The 20751-nt window shown below is 42.6% G+C and overlaps 1 protein-coding gene across 1 annotated transcript in view; it reads right to left on the bottom strand.

Moving 5' to 3' along the window:
- Positions 1-19634, bottom strand: part of LOC310879489 (uncharacterized protein) — a 139139-nt gene extending 119505 nt beyond the window's left edge. Inside the window, exon 1 of the mRNA XM_083794220.1 lies at positions 19505-19634. Within this exon, the coding sequence (XP_083650346.1) occupies positions 19505-19630 (126 nt within the window). The 5' untranslated portion in view covers positions 19631-19634. The remainder of the gene's footprint in view (positions 1-19504) is intronic.
- Between the last annotated feature and the right edge of the window lie 1117 nt (positions 19635-20751).

The following is a 20751-nucleotide window of genomic DNA, read 5'->3' as shown; positions in this document are numbered from 1 at the left end:
CATTTGAGGGGTAATATATGTTTTACATGCACGATTACAAATAAAAGAGAATTTAATTGAGAGCCAGTGAGTCTCCTCCTCCGCTACTTCCTCATTTGAGACTACTATGGGACTCATCGTGTCAGTCGTGTGATATTGCGATTATGCTACAGTTACCCTTAAAAAAACATGTCAACTCAATGTCATTGTTGTAACTAAAATATCGATAGAAATTCATAATATTTTAATGTCATATTTAGCCATACGAGCGCAATATCCATAGCGTCCCTCCCAGCAGCAACAACATAGCCTGAAGTGACCTGGCTCGGCCAATGACAGGGGGAAGGGGGGGTGGAGCTATTTGAATTCTGTGTACAAACACTGGAAACTTGTCTATATCAGCTTTAAGTATTATGCCATGTCACAACATTACTAGGGTTGTCACAATTTAAAAGTGTAAAATTCATAAAAATTACAGTAATGTAGTTAGTCATAATTTGTCAAAATGTGCACTTTTTTATTACAAAGCCTAAAAGCCAAACAGAAATGTAATTTATATTCATAATGTTCCATTTTCCAATGCCAAAAACTAAATGAAATTGTTGAGCGCAATTATTTGTGTGACAGTGAATCATCAATTTAAATGTGTAATCCCATTACTCATCCCACAGCCAATTACGATATCCAAGATCCCAAGACGATATCTAGTCAGTAGCCACACAATATCACTATATATATATATATATTTATTTATATTCATACTCCAGTTATAGGTGATAAGGTGACCACCATCATGACATCACGCCGCAGTGGTAAGCAACTCACCACTCACCCCAACACATTTCTCTTGTATAGTCTTGAGTATGAATAGGCCTTTAGTATGAAATGGGAGGAAGAGAGAGAGAGACACAGACAGACAGACAGACAGACAGACAGACAGACAGACAGACAGACAGACAGACAGACAGACAGACAGACAGACAGACAGACAGACAGACAGACAGACGGACGGACGGACGGACGGACCCTAGCGCCCCTATTTGGGGACAAACATTTGGCAAAAATAGCAGATCTACAAATAAACATAGCCAGCAGGGCTAATGAAAATATCAATATAGTGATATATCCTTTAAAAGAAAGGAGCAAAGTCCTTTCTTTTAAAGTGAACGCGTACTGTATGCTGGCACTGGGAACTGGGGTTTATGCTAACAGCTAGCGATAGAGATAGAGTTAAAAGTAGCTCTGAAGTAAAAAAGGTGTGGGCACTGGGCACCCCTGTTTTACTCATTTGCTTTACTTTCTTATTGATATGCTGGTTTTAAAATCTGTGAAACTTTGTGACTGTTGCGTCTGTGAAAAGGTCTCTAAAAAATAAAACATACATATACGAATGCATTGCATGCAATACAGTATATCGGCCAATATATCGGTCATAATTTGAATTTTTTTATGACTGGTGTCAGCAGTTATGTAGCTGATGTGTCCCGATTTTATAATTGAGCCCAATTAAAAAATGTTCAAAAGTGTTTGTACTTTTTGACCAAGATTGGGATCGGACCCAAAGATCTGGCATCGGTTGGCCTCTACACAGTACCGTATGTGAAGTGGTAGAGCTGAAGACATGGCTGCTGTTCTTGGCAGATGTTCTTGGAAGATGTGATACTTTGGTTCCAGTGGTTTAACTACTTTGAAACTGAAATTACAACAATAAACAAGTATAATTCCTTGTACTGAATGGCCCCTTTTCCACCAGGGTTGAAATGTGCCTCCTAATATTGAACCAGTTCAGAGTGTTTCCACTAAAAATGAATTGGTTCAGAACGCCTGTTCCTAAACCATTCAGGGATTTGTGAACCCCTTGTATTACCAGAGGCGGTACCAAAACCAGGACAAACGCAACAGTACAGTACAAGTCTGACATGCTCAACATGCACCACTCAATTGCATTGGTATAATAACAACCAGTAAGACGCCCTTAGGGCGAGAAGCCTCCGTGCACACATCCGCCTGCCCTGCGTCACAGCAGACTGTTGGGCAACTTCATTCCGGCCATTTGAAAATAGCCGATTTGGACATTCTGCACAATGAGTACTCTACTTTTAGTACTTTAAGTACATGAAGTACATTGATGTCAGTACCTTTGTACTTTTACTCAAGTACATTTTGAATTCCGGACTTTTACTAGTATTTCTATATTTCAGTTTTGAGTTTTTGAGTACACTGTGCTTCAGCACATTAGTGGACTCCTGCAGGTCACGTGATACAGGAGCTCTCATTCTACATTACATAACACCACCAAAGGGGTGTGTGTGTGTGTGTGTGTGTGTGTGTGTGCGCGCGCACTGACTGTGCGTGCATGCAAGCACATGTGCGACCACCACCATGCCTTGGCTCTCTCTCTCTCTCTCTGTTAATGAGCCAATGTGTTAGTATAGCTGGTAGCTACCGTAGTGAAGAACAGGTCTCATTACAGCCAGCCAGTGATACGAACAGGAGGTGGAAATGGATAGCAGCTGTGACGAATACATCAACACGTAATGGTCTGATTAAAGCATATAGTCTAACAACAGAGCAACAGGGAGTTTATAGTTGTGTTTTCATATTGCAATTAACGTTTCTGGTAACAATTGGTAAAGATGTGTGACAGGCACTCACACACACCCACGCACTTCCACGTTTGTTGTTGTGATGGGTGTATTACAAGCCAGCTTGAATTACCGTACAATTACAGTGGATTAAATAACATCTGTACATTGTTGGATCTCATCTGGTACAATAGAAACAAAATCCAGTCTGGGAGTGAACAAATGTAACCAAATCCGGATTTTAAACTGCACTGTAGCTGCACAGCCCCCTCTGTGTGATCCAAAAGGCAAATCAACTAAATAGATGATTGTAAGATGAAGTGACGCAGTGACGCAGTGAAACCCTGTCAATAATAAGATTCAAATTTCTCATTTCCTCAATGTTTTCTGACCTGCCTGAGTTTTTCAATCTTGGCATGCAGGCCAATGTAAGGTTCATCACAACTCTGTCTCAGCTCAGGTTTCCAGATTGTGACCCAAAAGAGAACTTGCAGAACTTACAAAAAGAGTAAAGACATCCCATTATCAAATGTAAAGATATTGCTATCTCACGCATAGCAACGCATTGTGAGCTATTTTCAAATGGCCAAAATGTTTAAAGTATAAGGTTGAAATGGTTACTGTATGTTTTCTTTTATAACTTATAATAATCAAAATCTACAAATTAACTAGTAACTCATTTTCATTTTCATTTACATTTTCATATCATATTTCATATTTAGTGGCGTAAAAGTATAATATTTTCCTCTGAAGAGTAGAAGTGTGAAAATGGGAAATACTCAAGTATAAGAAAATACCCAAATTACCTAAATTGTACTTACTTATCGTACAGTATGTACAGTACTTGAGTAAATGTACTTAGTATTACTTTACATCACTGCACCTCTTTTCTTTTCTTTTTTAATGTTCTGTTTATTCATTTTTTGTTTTTTACAAATAGAAGTAAATTCAGAAATAAAAACAGAGTGACAAATACAAAAAGAAACTAAAACACACACAATAACAAAACACAAACTACAAATCAAGACAACATCACTGCACCTCTGCCATGCATACTTGAGCTCCCGTGCACGTGCGGTTGGTGTCACTGGTGTAATCACCACCACAACATTAGTCATCAGGACCACCTGCCACATGAACAACCTCCAGGGCTGAATAATTCCTACCGTTAGATTTACCACGCCGGTTCTACTTCTCACAGCTTGCCGGGGGCTTCTCCAACCGCTGGCCTCACTAGCGGGGGCTTCTCCAACCGCTGGCCTCACTAGCGGGGGCTTCTCCAACCGCTGGCCTCACTAGCGGGGGCTTCTCCAACCGCTGGCCTCACTATTATATTTGTGACGATTAAATGTCAACTTAAATTTGTAATCATGACAGCCATAGACAAAGAACACCAGCAGCCACACACCCACGAACAACGGCCAGTCGTGTTTGTGCCTGCTCTGTACTTTCTCGTACGACGTGTCGCTCGCAAAAGATTGCACAGATCTGCTATTTTCGCCATTGTAAAAACAGAGTACAAGTGAAACGTTATGTAGCCTGTGTTGTTACACTGTTACCGCAGCAACCAGTGCAGAGAGGTGGACGATGTCTGAATGCAAAAATCGGATCCAATCACTTGCAAATAATAGTGTGGAAAGTCAGTCAATACCAAAGAGCAGACTTCAGAAACAAATCAGATTTGCCTGCAATCTCTCAACGAGAGATTGCAATATCATGTATCATCTCAAATCAAATTAGTCAACATTTCATAAGTCATCTCCTTTGAAGCCATTTGATGAGCTCAATGAATAGCTTTGACTTAATTAGTGGTGTATAGATAAGATCTGCATGTCTGTCTTGCGTCTAACTAGTCAAAGGAAATGTTTTGGTACAGTATTTCTACACAGAAAGATAAGGCAGAGTCAGAATGTGTACTGTGACTGACAAGGATGCACACAGATAAACAAAGGTTTCCTTTGGATATAAAGAAAACATGCAATGACATACAAGCCTACAAATATTAAACATTACACACACACACACACACAGTACACATACGCATGCACAGATACACCTGGCCGGGCCTATAATATTGACGAAACTAAGTGAAGATACCTTCAACTCGGAACAGATCTATCGTCAGCTGCAGATCACAGCACAACACAACAGCAAGGATCCTGGGGTGACTTATTTTCACAATCTCCTGTCCAGCCCATTCATAATCATTCTGACATATGAGCCTTCTCTGGCCGCATATTTCATCACATCCCCTCTCGCACACCGGCACGCACGCACACGTTCTAATGGCACTTCACGCGCCCTCTTGCTTGTACAGTACTGCTTCAAGTGGTAGCTGCTGGCCATTGCATCCTCTGACTGTTCAGCCCTGGCTGAATGTTACCCGAGGCTACCCTGACTTAAAATCACACTGTGCTTCCCGAACATAACGGACGACACTCACAGGCCAAGTCAGGCCAGATCAGTCCTCAGAGGTAGCTGATAAGCATCAGTGTCCCCGTGATGAATCACTATGTGTATGTGTGTATGCGCGCGCGCGCGCGTGCATGCGTGTGTGTGTGTGTGTGTGTGTGTGCATCATGTGCATGTGTACGTGCGACGGTGCGTGCACAGCGAGCGCAGATCCGGAGCAGATAGATACACAGTATATCAGCAGGTGCTGGGTTGGCATGCTGCAGCAGCGTGTTGTAGATAGATGGGTGGGTGCTGAGGGATGCAGTGTAACCCTATGCTAGGTGGTAAATATAGCTTGTGGCTGCTCAGTGCTGGGCCGGCCTTACAGCCAGTGATGGAAAAAGTACTCACATGTTTTACTTAAGTAAAAGTAGCAATACTGCAATGTAGAAATACTCAATTAAGTAAAAGTCTGGAGTACAAAAGTGTTGGCATCAAAATGTACTTAAAGCACCAAAAGTAAAAGTATGCACTATGCAGAATGTCCCATTTCAAGTTTTCAAATGTATAGAAAGAAATGGAAATTGATCTACTATTTTCAAAAGGCCAAAATCTATCTATGTTTGTGGTTAATGTATGTTTTGTAATAATAATCAAAATCTACAAAGTAACCAGTAACTAATGTTTTTAAATAATTGCAGTGCAGAGTAAAAGTACAATATTTGCCTCTGAGATGTAATGGAATAGAAGTAAAAGTATTGGAAATTGGAAATACTCAAATAAAGTACAAATATCTCAACATTGTACTTAGGTAAATGTACTTAGTTACTTTACACCACTCACAGCTCTGCTCGACCTTGGCCCATCCTTCTCCTTCCCTCTATAGTCTTTCTCCTCCTTGAAGATGAGCAAGTGTGCTACTTCCTTGTGCGTACAGTATCTCCAAAAATGCATTTGAGGGTGTTTTAGAGAAGGATAGATATTTTTCTTTAAGCAGTAGCAGCAGTTCTCGAACATTTGCGTTTCCATCTGAAAATATGTTGGGTCAGAGAGAGCTCCACAATATTTGTGTGGTTGTCAGAATTTTCACAATGTTTTAAAACATGTTTTTTCCAATTGTTTAAAAAATAGCAGCTCCATGTTGAATTAATTTTTCGTAATTTTCACAATATCTGAAAGTGTCAAATAGGAGGAGAAGAGTGACGGATTAACTTTCATTCGATTACAAATATACTATGTGCAGGTTTACAAAATTACATGACAGCTAGCTATGTCTCTTGTTCAAAATCAGGTCATATTATGAGTTGCTGGCTGGGTATACACTAGAATGTCTATGTTTTCTTTTGTTTTGTTTTAATCAATGTCTGTGATTATCCCATATGGGATGGGTCAAGAAATTGACCGGACACAGAAATAAAATAAAATAATAATTTGTTCTACAACCTCACTACGCCCCAGCACTGGAACCCTGGGGGCCATCACTTTGAGAACCACTGCTTTAATTGATGCACCCGTGACATGATTTGAAATTATACAATAGGGCCATTTGGATACCATAGGACCTACCATAGGACCTCATTCAACCGCCACGTAAATATTCATGGTTTAAATCAATCAGGAGAACGTAGAAAAATTACATGGTATTTACAAGGTTGCAAGGTCTTATATTGAGCAGAAGTGACACAGAGCGAGAGGTTGAACACGATAAACACAATCATTACACGTATACACTCATACAAGTGGATTGATGCTTGATTCACTGTTCACTCACAAAATAGAAACATGGATATTATACGGGCACACACTCACATAAAATAAGTGAATGCATACAAGTGCATTTGTACAGATATGGTGCACCCGGGGACATACGTGGACACTTGCATGCATGAGTGCGCGCTTGCGGGCGGGCGGGCGGGCGGACACACACACACACACACACACACACACCCTTTGAAATCTGGGACACTTCTTTTAGATTCTCCTCTTAAATAAACACACACTCTCGCCTTCTCTCTCTCTCCCCCTCTCTCATTCCCTCGCTTCCTCCGTATTCTCACATACAAGGCGATTGTTTCATCCCTCGTCTTAGACCAAATCTAGGGCACGCTATTTACCCACATTGGGAGTGAATGCACTACCCTGGCTGTGCACAATAATGACTTGCTTAAGTCTGACATCCGGTTCATTGTTAACAGGAACTGAAGCTCATAGATCATACTCTTTGGAGATTAATACGTGTCTTTAATCAGTACTACGCTCTATGCCCGCAAGGCATAAGAGTGCAAAGGCCTATGCACAACTAGCAAATGTATGGTTCTGTCTGTCACTTGCACACAGCTCAGCATGGTTGTCAGAGCTGCGAGATGGTTGGGCTTTTGCACACGGACCGTTTTAGAACCGAGGGATACCTACCAGGGATACACAACGGGTCTGGGTATACCTTACCTACCAGGGATACACAACGGGTCTGGGTATACCTGCAGCTCTAGGGATACACAACGGGTCTGGGTTGGGTATACCTGTAGCTCTAAGGATACACAACGGGTCTGGGTATACCTGCAGCTCTAGGGATACACAACGGGTCTGGGTATACCTGCAGCTCTAGGGATACACAACGGGTCTGGGTATACCTGCAGCTCTAGGGATACACAACGGGTCTGGGTATACCTGCAGCTCTAGGGATACACAACGGGTCTGGGTATACCTGCAGCTCTAGGGATACACAACGGGTCTGGGTATACCTTACCTACCAGCTCTAGGGATACACAACGGGTCTGGGTATACCTGCAGCTCTAGGGATACACAACGGGTCTGGGTATACCTTACCTACCAGCTCTAGGGATACACAACGGGTCTGGGTAAACCTTACCTACCAGCTCTAGGGATACACAACGGGTCTGGGTAAACCTTACCTACCAGCTCTAGGGATACACAACGGGTCTGGGTATACCTTACCTACCAGGGATACACAACGGGTCTAGGTATAACTTACCTACCAGCTCTAGGGATACACAACGGGTCTGGGTATACCTTACCTACCAGCTCTAGGGATACACAACGGGTCTGGGTATACCTTACCTACCAGCTCAGGGCTGTCACAATTATAAACTTAAATTGACAAAATTGGAACGTTACAATTTGTGTTTCTGTTTGCCTTTAAGGCTTCGTAATCACAAATTGTGCAAGGCAGATATGATACACAACTTACATATACAAAGAAATCCCACATTTAATAAGAAAAAAAAACTTTACAAAATAGAGGATAGTCATGAACTGCTATTTCTGCAAATGAACTGCTATTTCTGCTATTTTTGCATTTGCATTTTAACATGGAAACGATTGACGATTATGCAAAAATAATTGTGATTATCTCAAATAATTGCAATTAGACGATTATGTAATCATTTATGACAGGCCTAACCAGCTCATGCGTTCCTTCACAGTAAAATGTGTTCATTTAACTCCGACAGTTTACATTCTTAAAGTTAACATTGGAAATGAACACTGAGGATATTAGACAAGACAGACAAACAAGACAGACAGGGGTGTTAGCATAACAGGTCCAGTTACTCCAGGTGGAGGGGGTGAAGGGGGTGAAGAGGGCATATAATGTTTGTTATCCCATTATGACATGAGGCCCATTCTACAAATGTGTTCTAAATCCCAACAGTTTTCAGAAAAACCTATGTTTCTATATCAGTGGTGGTTGTTTTCATGTCAAGAACCATAAAATAATGTAAAATGACAAAGATGCAGTTTTAGGTTAAGGAGCGTAAGTGGCCATGGGAATGAAAATTAACAAAATTCCTTCAATTTCATCAATTGATAAACAAAAACGTGAAAGCATGAAATAAAACAGAATGCATAATACAATCTTTGTATACTTTAACAGGGAAAAAATGCATGAGCACCCGCATAAGTGCATAAGCACTTTCATAACAAAATCCCTCTAGAAATGGGAAAGGCGGAAACAGTAAAACTAGGCCTAGCCTAGAACAGTCAACTCAAAAGGTCGGTGACAAATGCTCCCTCCTCTCTCCTTCCTTGCATTCTGTGGATCTCTTGGCATGGGGCTTTCCCTGTGAAGACAGAGAGGCCTTGCCAGGCCTGCTGCCTCATGTTGGCCTCCTTATATATACTGTAGCATCCTTTGGCCAAGGCTATCTCCCTCTCTCTTTAATACTGTTTGTTCCACTCCGTGCCAAAAAGGGTAGGCTCCGTGCTTAGCCTGAATTGTTAATTGCTGTGGCCTAATTGTTTGGGCAGTGCTTAATAGTCTTTGTTAGCATACTCTCACCATATTGGATGCATATGGAGTCTACTGCGATGGACTGTTCAAAGAGAATGGTCCTGGCCTGCCTGGGTGAAACACCTGGGGCAGTCTGTGCGAGCCAAATCGCCTGGCAGTGCAGCAGTGTTGATTTCGTTGATTAGAACTATGACGAAAAATGTTCCTCAACAGACGAAAAGGGAATAAAAATGAAAATAAAAACTAAGCTATGACTAAAACTAAATGACAATTTTGTCAACAAATAAAATTGGACAGCCAACTAGTGCTGCATGATTCTTGCTAAAATTTTGGAATGAGATCACATAGGTGTCCGAATCTAGATCGCGATCCTTTTTGATTAATCGTGCTGCATTAATCTTAATATCGTCATAACAAGTGTTGGCAATAGAACCCTCAAAGCGCAAACTCACATGCTCCCCCTCCTCCAATAACTGTTTGATTTAACACTCAATCCAAAAGGGATAGCACCAAAAAAAAGTCATTGCGGTCTTGTGCAATCAATTCATAGACATGACATGAACAATAACAACTACATTCAATATCATCACAGGTAAAAAAGAAAAAAAAAGAATATCATCACAGGAAAAACATAAAGAACTGTATATACAAGGAGGGGGAAAGACAGGAGTGTGTGATCAATTCCTCTCCCTTGGGCCTGCTGAAATAATTTGAGGGAAGGCAAAGGAGAATTTACCCATATTTGATTTGAAAATGTGTGGAACCATTGTGGCTGTGGGTATTGCTCACTTTTTTCAGGTAGTTAGGCAGGTATGTAGGCACTGAGGGCATTGAGGTTGCATTTACAATTTTGAATGTCAATCCCATTTTCAATTGCTTAAGTCTTAAGCTTATTCTTAAGTGACATTGGGATGCTGGAGAACCAAGAGGTGGAAGCATAGTCAAAGGAGGGCATTAGAGCACGCGCAAGAGTCTTGATAGCTATGTTAACCCCTTGAACATCATTTGCCAAAATAGGCAATCTACAAGCTCACAACACATTGCGACAGGTTGTAGATAAGAGATTTGGTGGAAAGAAAAAGAAGAAAGACAGCAAACCTAGTTCAGAGCTGACACCAGTCAACTAAGTGTTTGGTCTAAGTGTAGAGGATTTTATGATTTATGTACAGATTATTACTTTTTTATTATACCGTAGTTAGACTGATAGTTTCTTAGTTTACCTATGATCCAAGATTCTCGTGTTTACCTTGCCTACTGTAAATCGCTCTGGATTAAGAGCATCTGCTAAATGCCTACATTTAAATTGTAAATTGTGAATGATGTTTGTTTCGAACAGAGGCTCTTCATCAGGTCAAACTGTATTCACACCCACAGACACAAGTCACGTAATTAATAATTAGTGCGCAGAACACCACAATAGTCATCATACAATTTAATATAACTGTAAATTCTATACAAATGAACTCTTTGTGTGCTAGGTATTAATGATTTAATTAGCCCTTCACTAAATCCTTCCCCAACCCATCCTTGTCCAATAGGCACGTTAGCAGCGAAGAAAGCTTGACCTGCATAGCAACCGTTGCTAAACTATTTGGATTGGCATTGACAATCGCTTTTTGGAGTGGGATTTAGTGAAGGGATAATTCAATCGCCAGTGCCAGTGTTTTGCAAGGCGCAATGAATCCAGGATGTAAACAACCGCTGGATTCTATTCTTTTATCCTAATCCTATCCTAACACAGCACCTCAACAAGTTATGTGTATTCTACCAGTCTTTCATAATCAGTGTTGTGTATAAATGCGGAGCACTCACACATGAATTGTGAACAAGTGAGCGTTTGCAAATAACAAACATGCACGTGGTCATCATTTACTCCCACGAAAGCTAGCAACACCGGTCACTGTTGCAATTTGGAGAATAAAGAACGGCTTTGGAATAATGTACAGTACCCCCGGGGGGGTACAGGGGTAAAGTGCTAGCCTCGCGTAGCAATCCTTTTTTTTTTCATTTCTGACGAATCTGGTTGGCTCGTCACCACTTCGGACGTGAAGTCCTCCCACAATTGAGAGGGGCCAGACTTAATCTGCCTGGGGCAATATGCATTGCAAAAGCAGATGAAGGCTGGCTATGCGAGGCTAGTCAAGTGCAGTGGTCACTGTGGTGTGGTGCATCAAGCTTGCAACGTGTGCTGCTACGCCAACAAAATTGGACTTGTTCAGGGAGAGAAGCTGCGTGGGGAGGGTGACCTTTGTCATAGCACGTACTTCTATGGGCTGGGATGGGCCCTGTCAGTGGGGAATGTTGAGTGGGAGTAGTAGGGCGGAGGCACGACACTACATCCTCCAGGTGGGGGCTCCTCACTGGCAGCAGGTGAGACAGTAGAGTACAACAGCAGCGGGAGGAATGAATTTGTTTTTTAAGCCGTGACATATGCTGCAGTGCTGTGTCTCTCTGTGTTTGAACCGATCTGAGACAAGACAACCCACTAAAGTCTCGTTCTGCAGTGTGAATGGCGGCAGATAATATGGTAAATTGCAATTTGGGATTGTTTTAGCCAGAACATGGCACATGCCAGGGAACGTGGTAGTATACTTTTATGAACCTGAACATGATATGAAAGGTTAGGGAACGTGGTATATAACATTAAAAAACAGATCATGGCACATTGAAAGCTAGCCTTGGATCAAGAATTTCATAGATATTGTATCATGTAAAACGTCAGATAAAATAAGAAACAGGAGCTGGTGCCTCTTGGACCCCAATGTGACGTAGGATTACAAAATGATGTCGGACTTAAAACCTGAATAGGCTCTATGCACACATGCCATTTTTTGGAAAGAACTTTGGCCCCTTACCCACTTCCTTCCAGGTGATCCCAATGATACTATGAAGGCTCTGTTCCATTCTGGTCAAACGGGTGTTGCTATTGTGCATCTTGGCTCACTGGAAACACTCTGCTATACGCCAATGGGTCTCAAAGTATCCTTGAGTGGATGGCTCCAAATGGCCCCGTACGGGTGTGTAACTCTGAGAGTGTACAAATGGAACCAAATGAGTGGATTCCAAATGGCCCCGTACAGGTGTGTAACTCTGAGAGTTTACAAATGGTTCAAATGGTTCCATTTGTGCCCTTTAGAGTTATGGGGTTCCTTGAAATTAAAAAGTTAGAGAACCACTGTACACTAAATGGAACAGAGCCTTAATTAGTATCATCGGTAACACCTGTGAAGGAAGTAGGGAAGGGGCCCAGAAGTAGGAAGATTTGTCTGTGTGCATAGAGCCCATTGGCACGACTACAAAATTGGAAAAAAAATAATTGGATACAAGTACATGTTTCCCTTTTTTCTTTTTTTTAAGTCAGCCTTGTACTTGAGGTCACGTGATCACTCACAGTCAATTCAGCTCGCTACTCGAATCAACAGTGCGCGTTCGGGTGAAATCAGTGGGATCTCACATCAACAAAAACATCAGAGCGAGTTTCCTCCATTTCACTGTGTTCATTCATGCAGAACTGTCACTGATGATGATGACAGGGAAGAAACGCACCCAGCAGTGACACATCCAGCTATCTATTACATTGTGGCTCTGCAGGAGTCTAACCATCTACAAGGGTCTGTGTGTGTGTGTGTGTGTGTGTGTGTGTGTGTGTGTGTGTGTGACTAATCTCGTAAATCACTGGAACAAATGTTTTCCATATGACGTTTATTCAATTTAAATGCAGTGTTCATTTTGTAGACTAAAACTATGACGAAAAAGGTTTGTCGACTACCCTTTTTCACTGATGAAAACCAAATACAAACAGATAAAACAAATCAAAACTAGACTAAACTGTTAGGGAGGGACTAGTGCAGAAAAGATCCAGTAGAACCAAGTCATTTTACGCTTGGTTGTGTGCAGGTGTCATGCCCTGAAAATTGCAGATCTATAAGCTTTGTGAGCTTGTAGATCAGCTATTTTCGGCACGCAGCTAAGTATAAATCAAAGTTTATGATGCCCATCAAGGCCCGCCAAGATACATTTTAGTTAGTCGACTAAATCAACTGTAGCTTTAGTCGACTAAAAGTAAAACTTTATAAAGTCTATGACCAAAACTAAATCAAAATCTGCTGTAAAAATCAACACTGTATGTACTGTATACATTTGGAGTCACACGTCATATAGATATGGCATAGACATAGATTACGAACACATGAAGTCTGAGCTCCACATTTGAGCCATGACGTTCCCATGTGGATGGTGAAATCCACATATTTAAAGCCATTACGCACAATAGGGGTAGTACCACAGCTAAAGGCTATGGTTATTTGGGGTCCCTTGGCATGTTAAGGATTGGGAACCCCTGATCTATATTGGTTCATGTTAATTCCGCTTTCAGCATGATCACAAACGTTTAAAAAGACAGGTGTCATTAAAAACACTGAATGTCTTTGCTGATTACAATTTACAATCTAAAATTCTACATTGAGACTGAAAGAGAGAAAATTAAAGAGACAGACAGAGAGAGAGAGAGACAAGGGCAAACATACCCTCAACAGAGCCATCAGCACTTGAGTGCTGAAATGAGTACATTATTGGATGTCGCAACCATGAGGTTACATAAAAGACGAATAAGATACCCTGGAGCCATGCTATTTCTCACGCAGACACGCACGCACGCAGACACGCACGCACGCATGCACCATCTCAGAATCTATTGAATTAAGTGTACGCCTGGAGGAAAGTGTGCAACTACTTTACACATGCCTATAAAGCTTAATATTCATGAGAACAGAAACCGATACTACCGACTCATATTAACCACTTAAACCCTATATATACTGTACTTCGGTGAACGTCAAATATCAAAAACAGCAGGTTTTCAAGCTTGTAGATCTGACATTTCCAAACGTTGGTCTATTGTGACATGCCCAGTCAGAATAGGGTCAGTGGGGTTAAGGTTGTGGTTAAGGTTTAACCGCGGCTCTGACTGACCATCAGCTACTGTATCCATGTTATTGATTATCTGAGTTGTGTCCATGAGCACTTTTGTCAACCGTGTATTGGCCAAATAGCCTAATAGGGTTAATGTTTCCTTCACTCTTATTTTAGGCCTCTGTCTATGTTTTGGTTGCCAGCTAAGAGATGAAATGAAAATAAATAAATGTGATTGCTGAAATAGCTCTCCTATTTGCATTATGTGTTGTTACACATTAGTTAACCTCTTTCAAACTGGTGTCCCTGTTTTGGGCATGCCGTTATAGGTGAACAGTGTCAAAAAACATGAAAGATTGTCCGATAATCGATATCCAATATTGACAGTATTGATATACTGACTGACTAACACTTTTATTGACAAAAATGCATACATGAACAAAGGGGTTAAACCAAAAAAAGCTTGAGAGCATATTTCCATTGTGGTCCTTCCAGTGTAAATGCATGGGTAGTAGCAGTGTTTTGTTTCCAACATAAAACTCGAGTTACTTCCTGACTTGCCTACGTAATGGAAATACGAGTGAAATAGGACCCTGGCCACTGGCCAGACTGCAGAGTAGTAACGAAGTGAGAAACAGGAACGTAGTGAATCACGCTGTCCAGGCTATATCAGAACACCTCCCCCCTACTCCCCGGGCTGTCTAGAAGTGTATGAAGCATCTCGGTTGGAAATGCAGTAGAATAGATGACCTTTGAGCGAGAGGAGGGAGTTGTAGATATGCCATGCAGCACCGTTTGATTTACATCCAAAGGAGCTAATTTGCAACCATTTGTAACCAGACCAGGACTACAAGTCACACCTCCCCCCTCTCCACAAGGAGGCACCCAAGCATTATGGTCATTGTAGGAATTCAGCAATCCAGTCAAACCCTAGTCCAACACACAGACTTCATTATTTTTCCGGCCATAGGGTGCAAACAATTACTATTAACATTAAGTGACTGCAGTTTCTTCCAGTGGTGAAATATAAGTAAAAGTATCAATATACTGTACTGCAAATACTTACTGTTACAAGTAAGTAGGTAAGTCTGGAATGTACAAAAGTATTGGCATCAAAATATTTTGAAAATAGACAATCTACAAGCTCCCAATGCTGGTGAAATGTAGTATATATGGCTGAAGTGGTTACTGTGTGTAATAATAATCAAAAATCTACAAAAATCTACAAAGTAAATACTGTAGTATTTACTATTTTGTATATTCATTCTTTTGTATTTTGTAGGCATTTTATTATTATTTTGTAGTATTTACTATTTAGTACTGTAGTATTGCCAAATAATTGTAGTGGAGTAAAAGTATAATATTACTTTGAGATGTAGTGAAGTAGAAAAGTACTGAAAATTGGAAATACTCCAGTAACTTGCACTTAAGTACAATAATTGAGTAAATCTACTTAGTTACTTTACACCACTGATTATGGCCCCTCCCTCAACTCCTCTCTCTCTCTCTAGAAAATGTGTCGGAGATGATACAGACAGACAGATAAGGACCAAGACACACAGGGAGATGGAGGCAGAACCAATGAAGCAGAAAGGGGACAGACAGATAAGGACCAAGACACACAGGGAGATGGAGGCAGAACCAATGAAGCAGAAAGGGGAAGGAGATACATTCAGACACACAGGGAGATGGAGGCAGAACCAATGAAGCAGAAAGGGGAAGGAGATACATTCACACAGGGAGATGGAGGCAGAACCAATGAAGCAGAAAGGGGAAGGAGATACATTCACACAGGGAGATGGAGGCAGAACCAATGAAGCAGAAAGGGGAAGGAGATACATTCACACAGGGAGATGGAGGCAGAACCAATGAAGCAGAAAGGGGAAGGAGATACATTCACACAGGGAGATGGAGGCAGAACCAATGAAGCAGAAAGGGGAAGGAGATACATTCACACAGGGAGATGGAGGCAGAACCAATGAAGCAGAAAGGGGAAGGAGATACATTCACACAGGGAGATGGAGGCAGAACCAATGAAGCAGAAAGGGGAAGGAGATACATTCACACAGGGAGATGGAGGCAGAACCAATGAAGCAGAAAGGGGAAGGAGATACATTCACACACACACACACAGGGAGATGGAGGCAGAACCAATGAAGCAGAAAGGGGAAGGAGATACATTCACACAGGGAGATGGAGGCAGAACCAATGAAGCAGAAAGGGGAAGGAGATAAAGACACACAGGGAGATGGAGGCAGAACCAATGAAGCAGAAAGGGGAAGGAGATACATTCACACAGGGAGATGGAGGCAGAACCAATGAAGCAGAAAGGGGAAGGAGATACATTCCAAAAATATATCTTCCAAGTTCCAACATGACCTCCTCCTGAGACATGGCTTCAACTAGTAAACATGCTGGAAATGACAAATGCTGCCGGTGTTGTACACTGCACAATTGTGCTACTGAAATAAGTCACTTTGAGTTTCAAAAAGGGACCCAAGTCCCAAATCTGACATATCTGCCCTGTACAATTTGTGATTATGAAGCCTAAAAAACAAACAGATTTTTTTTTTGTATTGATATGTTACAATGTTCAATTCCAAAAACACAATTAAATCATTAATCACAATTATTTGTGTGCCAGTTAATCGTCAACTTAAATTTGTAATGTGCCAGTGTCCCAGTTCCTCAGTTTGCTCTCATCCTACTATGCTGAGGCAGATGGGACACAGTCAGAAACCCATGTTTTGTGTTGAAATAGCTTAATGACCAGAACTGGTTCCTATCCGAGAGTTTGAGCCAAAATGTCATTATTAGTCAATGATTATGGTCTCTCGGTTAGCCAGTGGCATCTATTGTTAAGTACAAAATATTTTTAATGCCTCAACTTTCTTTCATAATAATAATAATAATAATAATAATAATAATTACTCTGCCAAGCTTTCCCCCAGGCCTTTTCTACACCATTGCTTCCATCCATAAATCTAGATTACTTTACGAACGGTAGGGCTGCTTCACTCATGATTCGTCTTGCTGTGAGACCAAGAGTAAATTCCAGTATGCAGATAATTGCAGTGAATCAGTGAATGAATCATTATTACAATAGCACTACCAACTCCTATCCCTACCCAAGCTGCACAGTCACTGATCTCTGTCTAATACTGTTAGTCAGACAAAGACAGCATATACTGTAGACAGCTTATAATTGCACAATTATTAGGGAAGTAGACATCACAAAAAATAAAGTACACAAGTAAACAAACAACATATGATTCAGACCCTATTGAACCAAAGCATTTGTCTTTATCTGAGCTATGCATTAATTGATTTTATTCATTAATTCATTCTCAATAAAAATGCATGCGAGATTGACTTACTGCACAGCAGTAGTTCTAAAATGGGGGTACATGTACCCCTAGGGGTATGCAGAGGTATTACAGGGGGTAGAATCATTGTATGTATTCTTCAACGTATTCTTCAAAAGGTGGGTTATCGTTCATTCATAGCAATATATCTATATTATGTCCCAAACCACTACAAAATTCAAAAGTAGCAAAAACACCAGATCTACAAGCTCAAAACACAACGCAAAACGGTAAAATAATGGAGTTTTGAGCTTTCTGCCCGACAGCAATGAAAAGCTAGATATAGTTTTATATGTGGCAGTTGGGTACAGTAAGGAGGACAAGGGGGGTACTTGAGCAAAGAAAAGTTTTGAGCACCCACGAACTGTAACTATAGGCACATACTTTCCCTGATGAAGACTCTGTTCGAGGCTTATTTTAACTTTTCTAAATAAAGTAAATTTATTTTTATCCACCCTCTCCTAATTTTTTTAACCTTTTGAGTGCTTGGATCGCTGCCTTTTCTTTAGTGTAACTAGGTTCCCTTTGACACACACACACACACACACACACACACACACACACACACACACACACACACACACACACACACACACACACACACACACACACACACACACACACACACACACACACACACACACACACACACACACACACACACACACACACACACACACAGTAAATATGTGCCAGTCAATTATGACGCCAGCTAAAGCTCCCAAGATCAGATACAATATGCATACTGTATGTACACGCACCGCTGTAGCTATAGAGCATACTTCTTAGTCTACACATCCATTTCAGGCTCACATACAAAACAGAATATTTTACAGTAACTTAAGGCTTTGTCATGAAGAATGACGAAGAGGAGGAGAAAGCAGGAGGGAATTCAATTGTAACGACGACAGCAGGTGCCCCAACTGCCTTCCTGCACTCATAACCCGGTGGGGAGCATTTTCAATGTCGTCAGTCTGCGTGTCCATTTTCAAATCAACATCAATGCAACACACGTTACTAACACAAACACTGACATAATCCTTAGCCTGTGACGTCAAATCAGTCGTGTTGCATCAAAGGGCGTACACTTCCGCATTTTGCAGGCGAAATTCACAGACATAGGGTATTCCCCCCCATACATGATCTCACATCAAAACAATAGGAATCAGGTTCAGAATCAGCGAAGTTGTTCCATTTAAAAACTACTAAACACACGGATGTGAAGAAATGGATACCTCCATTTTAATCGTGTACCTCTCCTTGCACCCCCCCAACCCCCCCCCCCCCACTAATGTATATTGGGGGGGGTAGTCCAGAGCAAAGAGGACGATGTCCTCCTCTAGGGGAAGAAAAAAACTTGTGGGTCATGCTAGTAGGGATGTCATTAGAATGCAAGGAAGGGGCATTCGAAAAATATCAGGGAGTGCTCATCTCCGTACGTACAAGACGGATGTGAGTGGTATGCACGTCCCAAAAATGATAATAAATCCCCCCCCCAAAAAACCTTGCCCACAATTCCTTAATAAGGACATTCCCTCACACCACCATGAGCATAGTCATCGTCGCAAGCATCCTTATCATCATTCCCCCAGAGCTAAATGTCTGACCAAGCGAACACAACCTGTTCCAGATCAAATGTGCACGATTGGTTTCTCACACGCACGTGCGCGCACACACACACACACACACACACACACACACACACACACACACACACACACACACACATACGCAGACTATAGCTGCAAATTCATACAATTGTGTGAATGCACCCTAACCAAAATCTTCCACAACAGATGGAGGGCGGAAGATTGGAAGGGACAGTAGGTGTGTGCATGTGCGTGCGTCAATGCGTTGCGCGCATGTGTGTGTGTGTGTGTGTGTGTGTGCGCGCGTGCATGCGCTTGCGTGCGGGCACACACACACACACACACACACACTCACGCGTAAGCGCAATAGAGGTAAATGGAAGAAATAATACCCACCCTGCCCTGCTTTCAGAGGCAGCCGGCCAGTCATACCTTGCGCCTTTTGTCCCGGGATTTATTCCTCCTCTTCTCCTTGGCCTCCTCCTTCTCCCTCAGCTCGGCCGCGGCAGCTCCCGCGATGTCCGCCTTCTTGCGGAGCTGCTTGGCGGCTTGCGCCATGATGCCGTCGCTACTCCTCCTCCTCCTGCCTCTACTGCTGCTGCTGCGTCTGCGGTCGCCGTAGCTCCTCCGGCCCGCCTCCTCCCGTTGGCCCTAATAGCACCGGCCGTTGTCGTCCCCGTGCTGTGTCCCTCTGTCGTTTCCCTGAGAACACCACCCCCCCCTCCCCAACGCTGTAGCACCTCTAGCCTTGGTGGCCACCACTGCTTGAGTGCACGCGAGGGAGGGTGACGGCAGCGGCAAGTCTGTGCCTTAACGTGTGCGTGTGTGTATATGTGTGTGTGAGAGGTAGAGAGAGAGTGGGGGAGAGGGGGTGGGGAGGGGGGAGAGGGAGATAGATTAGCAGGATGCTACGCGGCAGTGACTGAGTGCCCGGCAGCAAGACAACAATGCTACCGTACTAATGGTCCTGATGCTGTGCTGCCTGCCGCCGATGATGATACTCCTCCAGTCAGCTCGCATGCACTGCACCGTCCGTGATGCCTCCCCTCCCCCTTTTCTGCCACCCTCCCTCTCTCTCCTCCTCTATTTCTCCTCCCTCTCTCTCTCCCTTTCTCTGCACACACACACGCACGCACACAACCAGTCAGTCACGCAGTCCTGTGCTCGGCAGCACAGGGGGGGATCCTGCTGCTGTCTCTACCTCTTCTGTTGCCTCGTCCTCTGCACACCCCGGCGTCGTTCCTTCTTCTTGGCTCCAAACGACGTCTCCCCCTTGCTGTCAGAAGAGCTACAGAACGCTAGCTGGTACGAGTACAATCTGATCGACGAAGGCACCTGCAGACTGCCTGTTTTCTTGCACGCCCTCTCCCCCCCCCCCCCCCCCCTCCTGAGCATGCTTCTTTTCGCGGCTCAGCGCCCTACCCCACCCCGCCCCACCTCTAAAGAGAGAGAGAAGAGAACAGATGGAGGGGTATAGAAACAAGTGGCTGGTAGAAATAGAGGACTAATTATCTAACTAACATGCATCATCTAATATTATACCAGGTTATTTCTGTGGCCATCAGAGAATGATTGTGGAGAAACGTGGCCGTGCAAGTCAATGTCCCTCCCGACCGTCCACCTCACCACCAGCCCCGCTTCCCTCACGTTTTACTGGCACAAGGCAACGAGGAGGAATA

This window comes from Protomyctophum parallelum, assembly GCF_964188405.1.
Source record: "Protomyctophum parallelum genome assembly, chromosome: 21".
Classification (NCBI taxonomy): Eukaryota; Metazoa; Chordata; class Actinopteri; order Myctophiformes; family Myctophidae; genus Protomyctophum; species Protomyctophum parallelum.
This window is presented reverse-complemented; position numbering and strand designations above follow the sequence as displayed.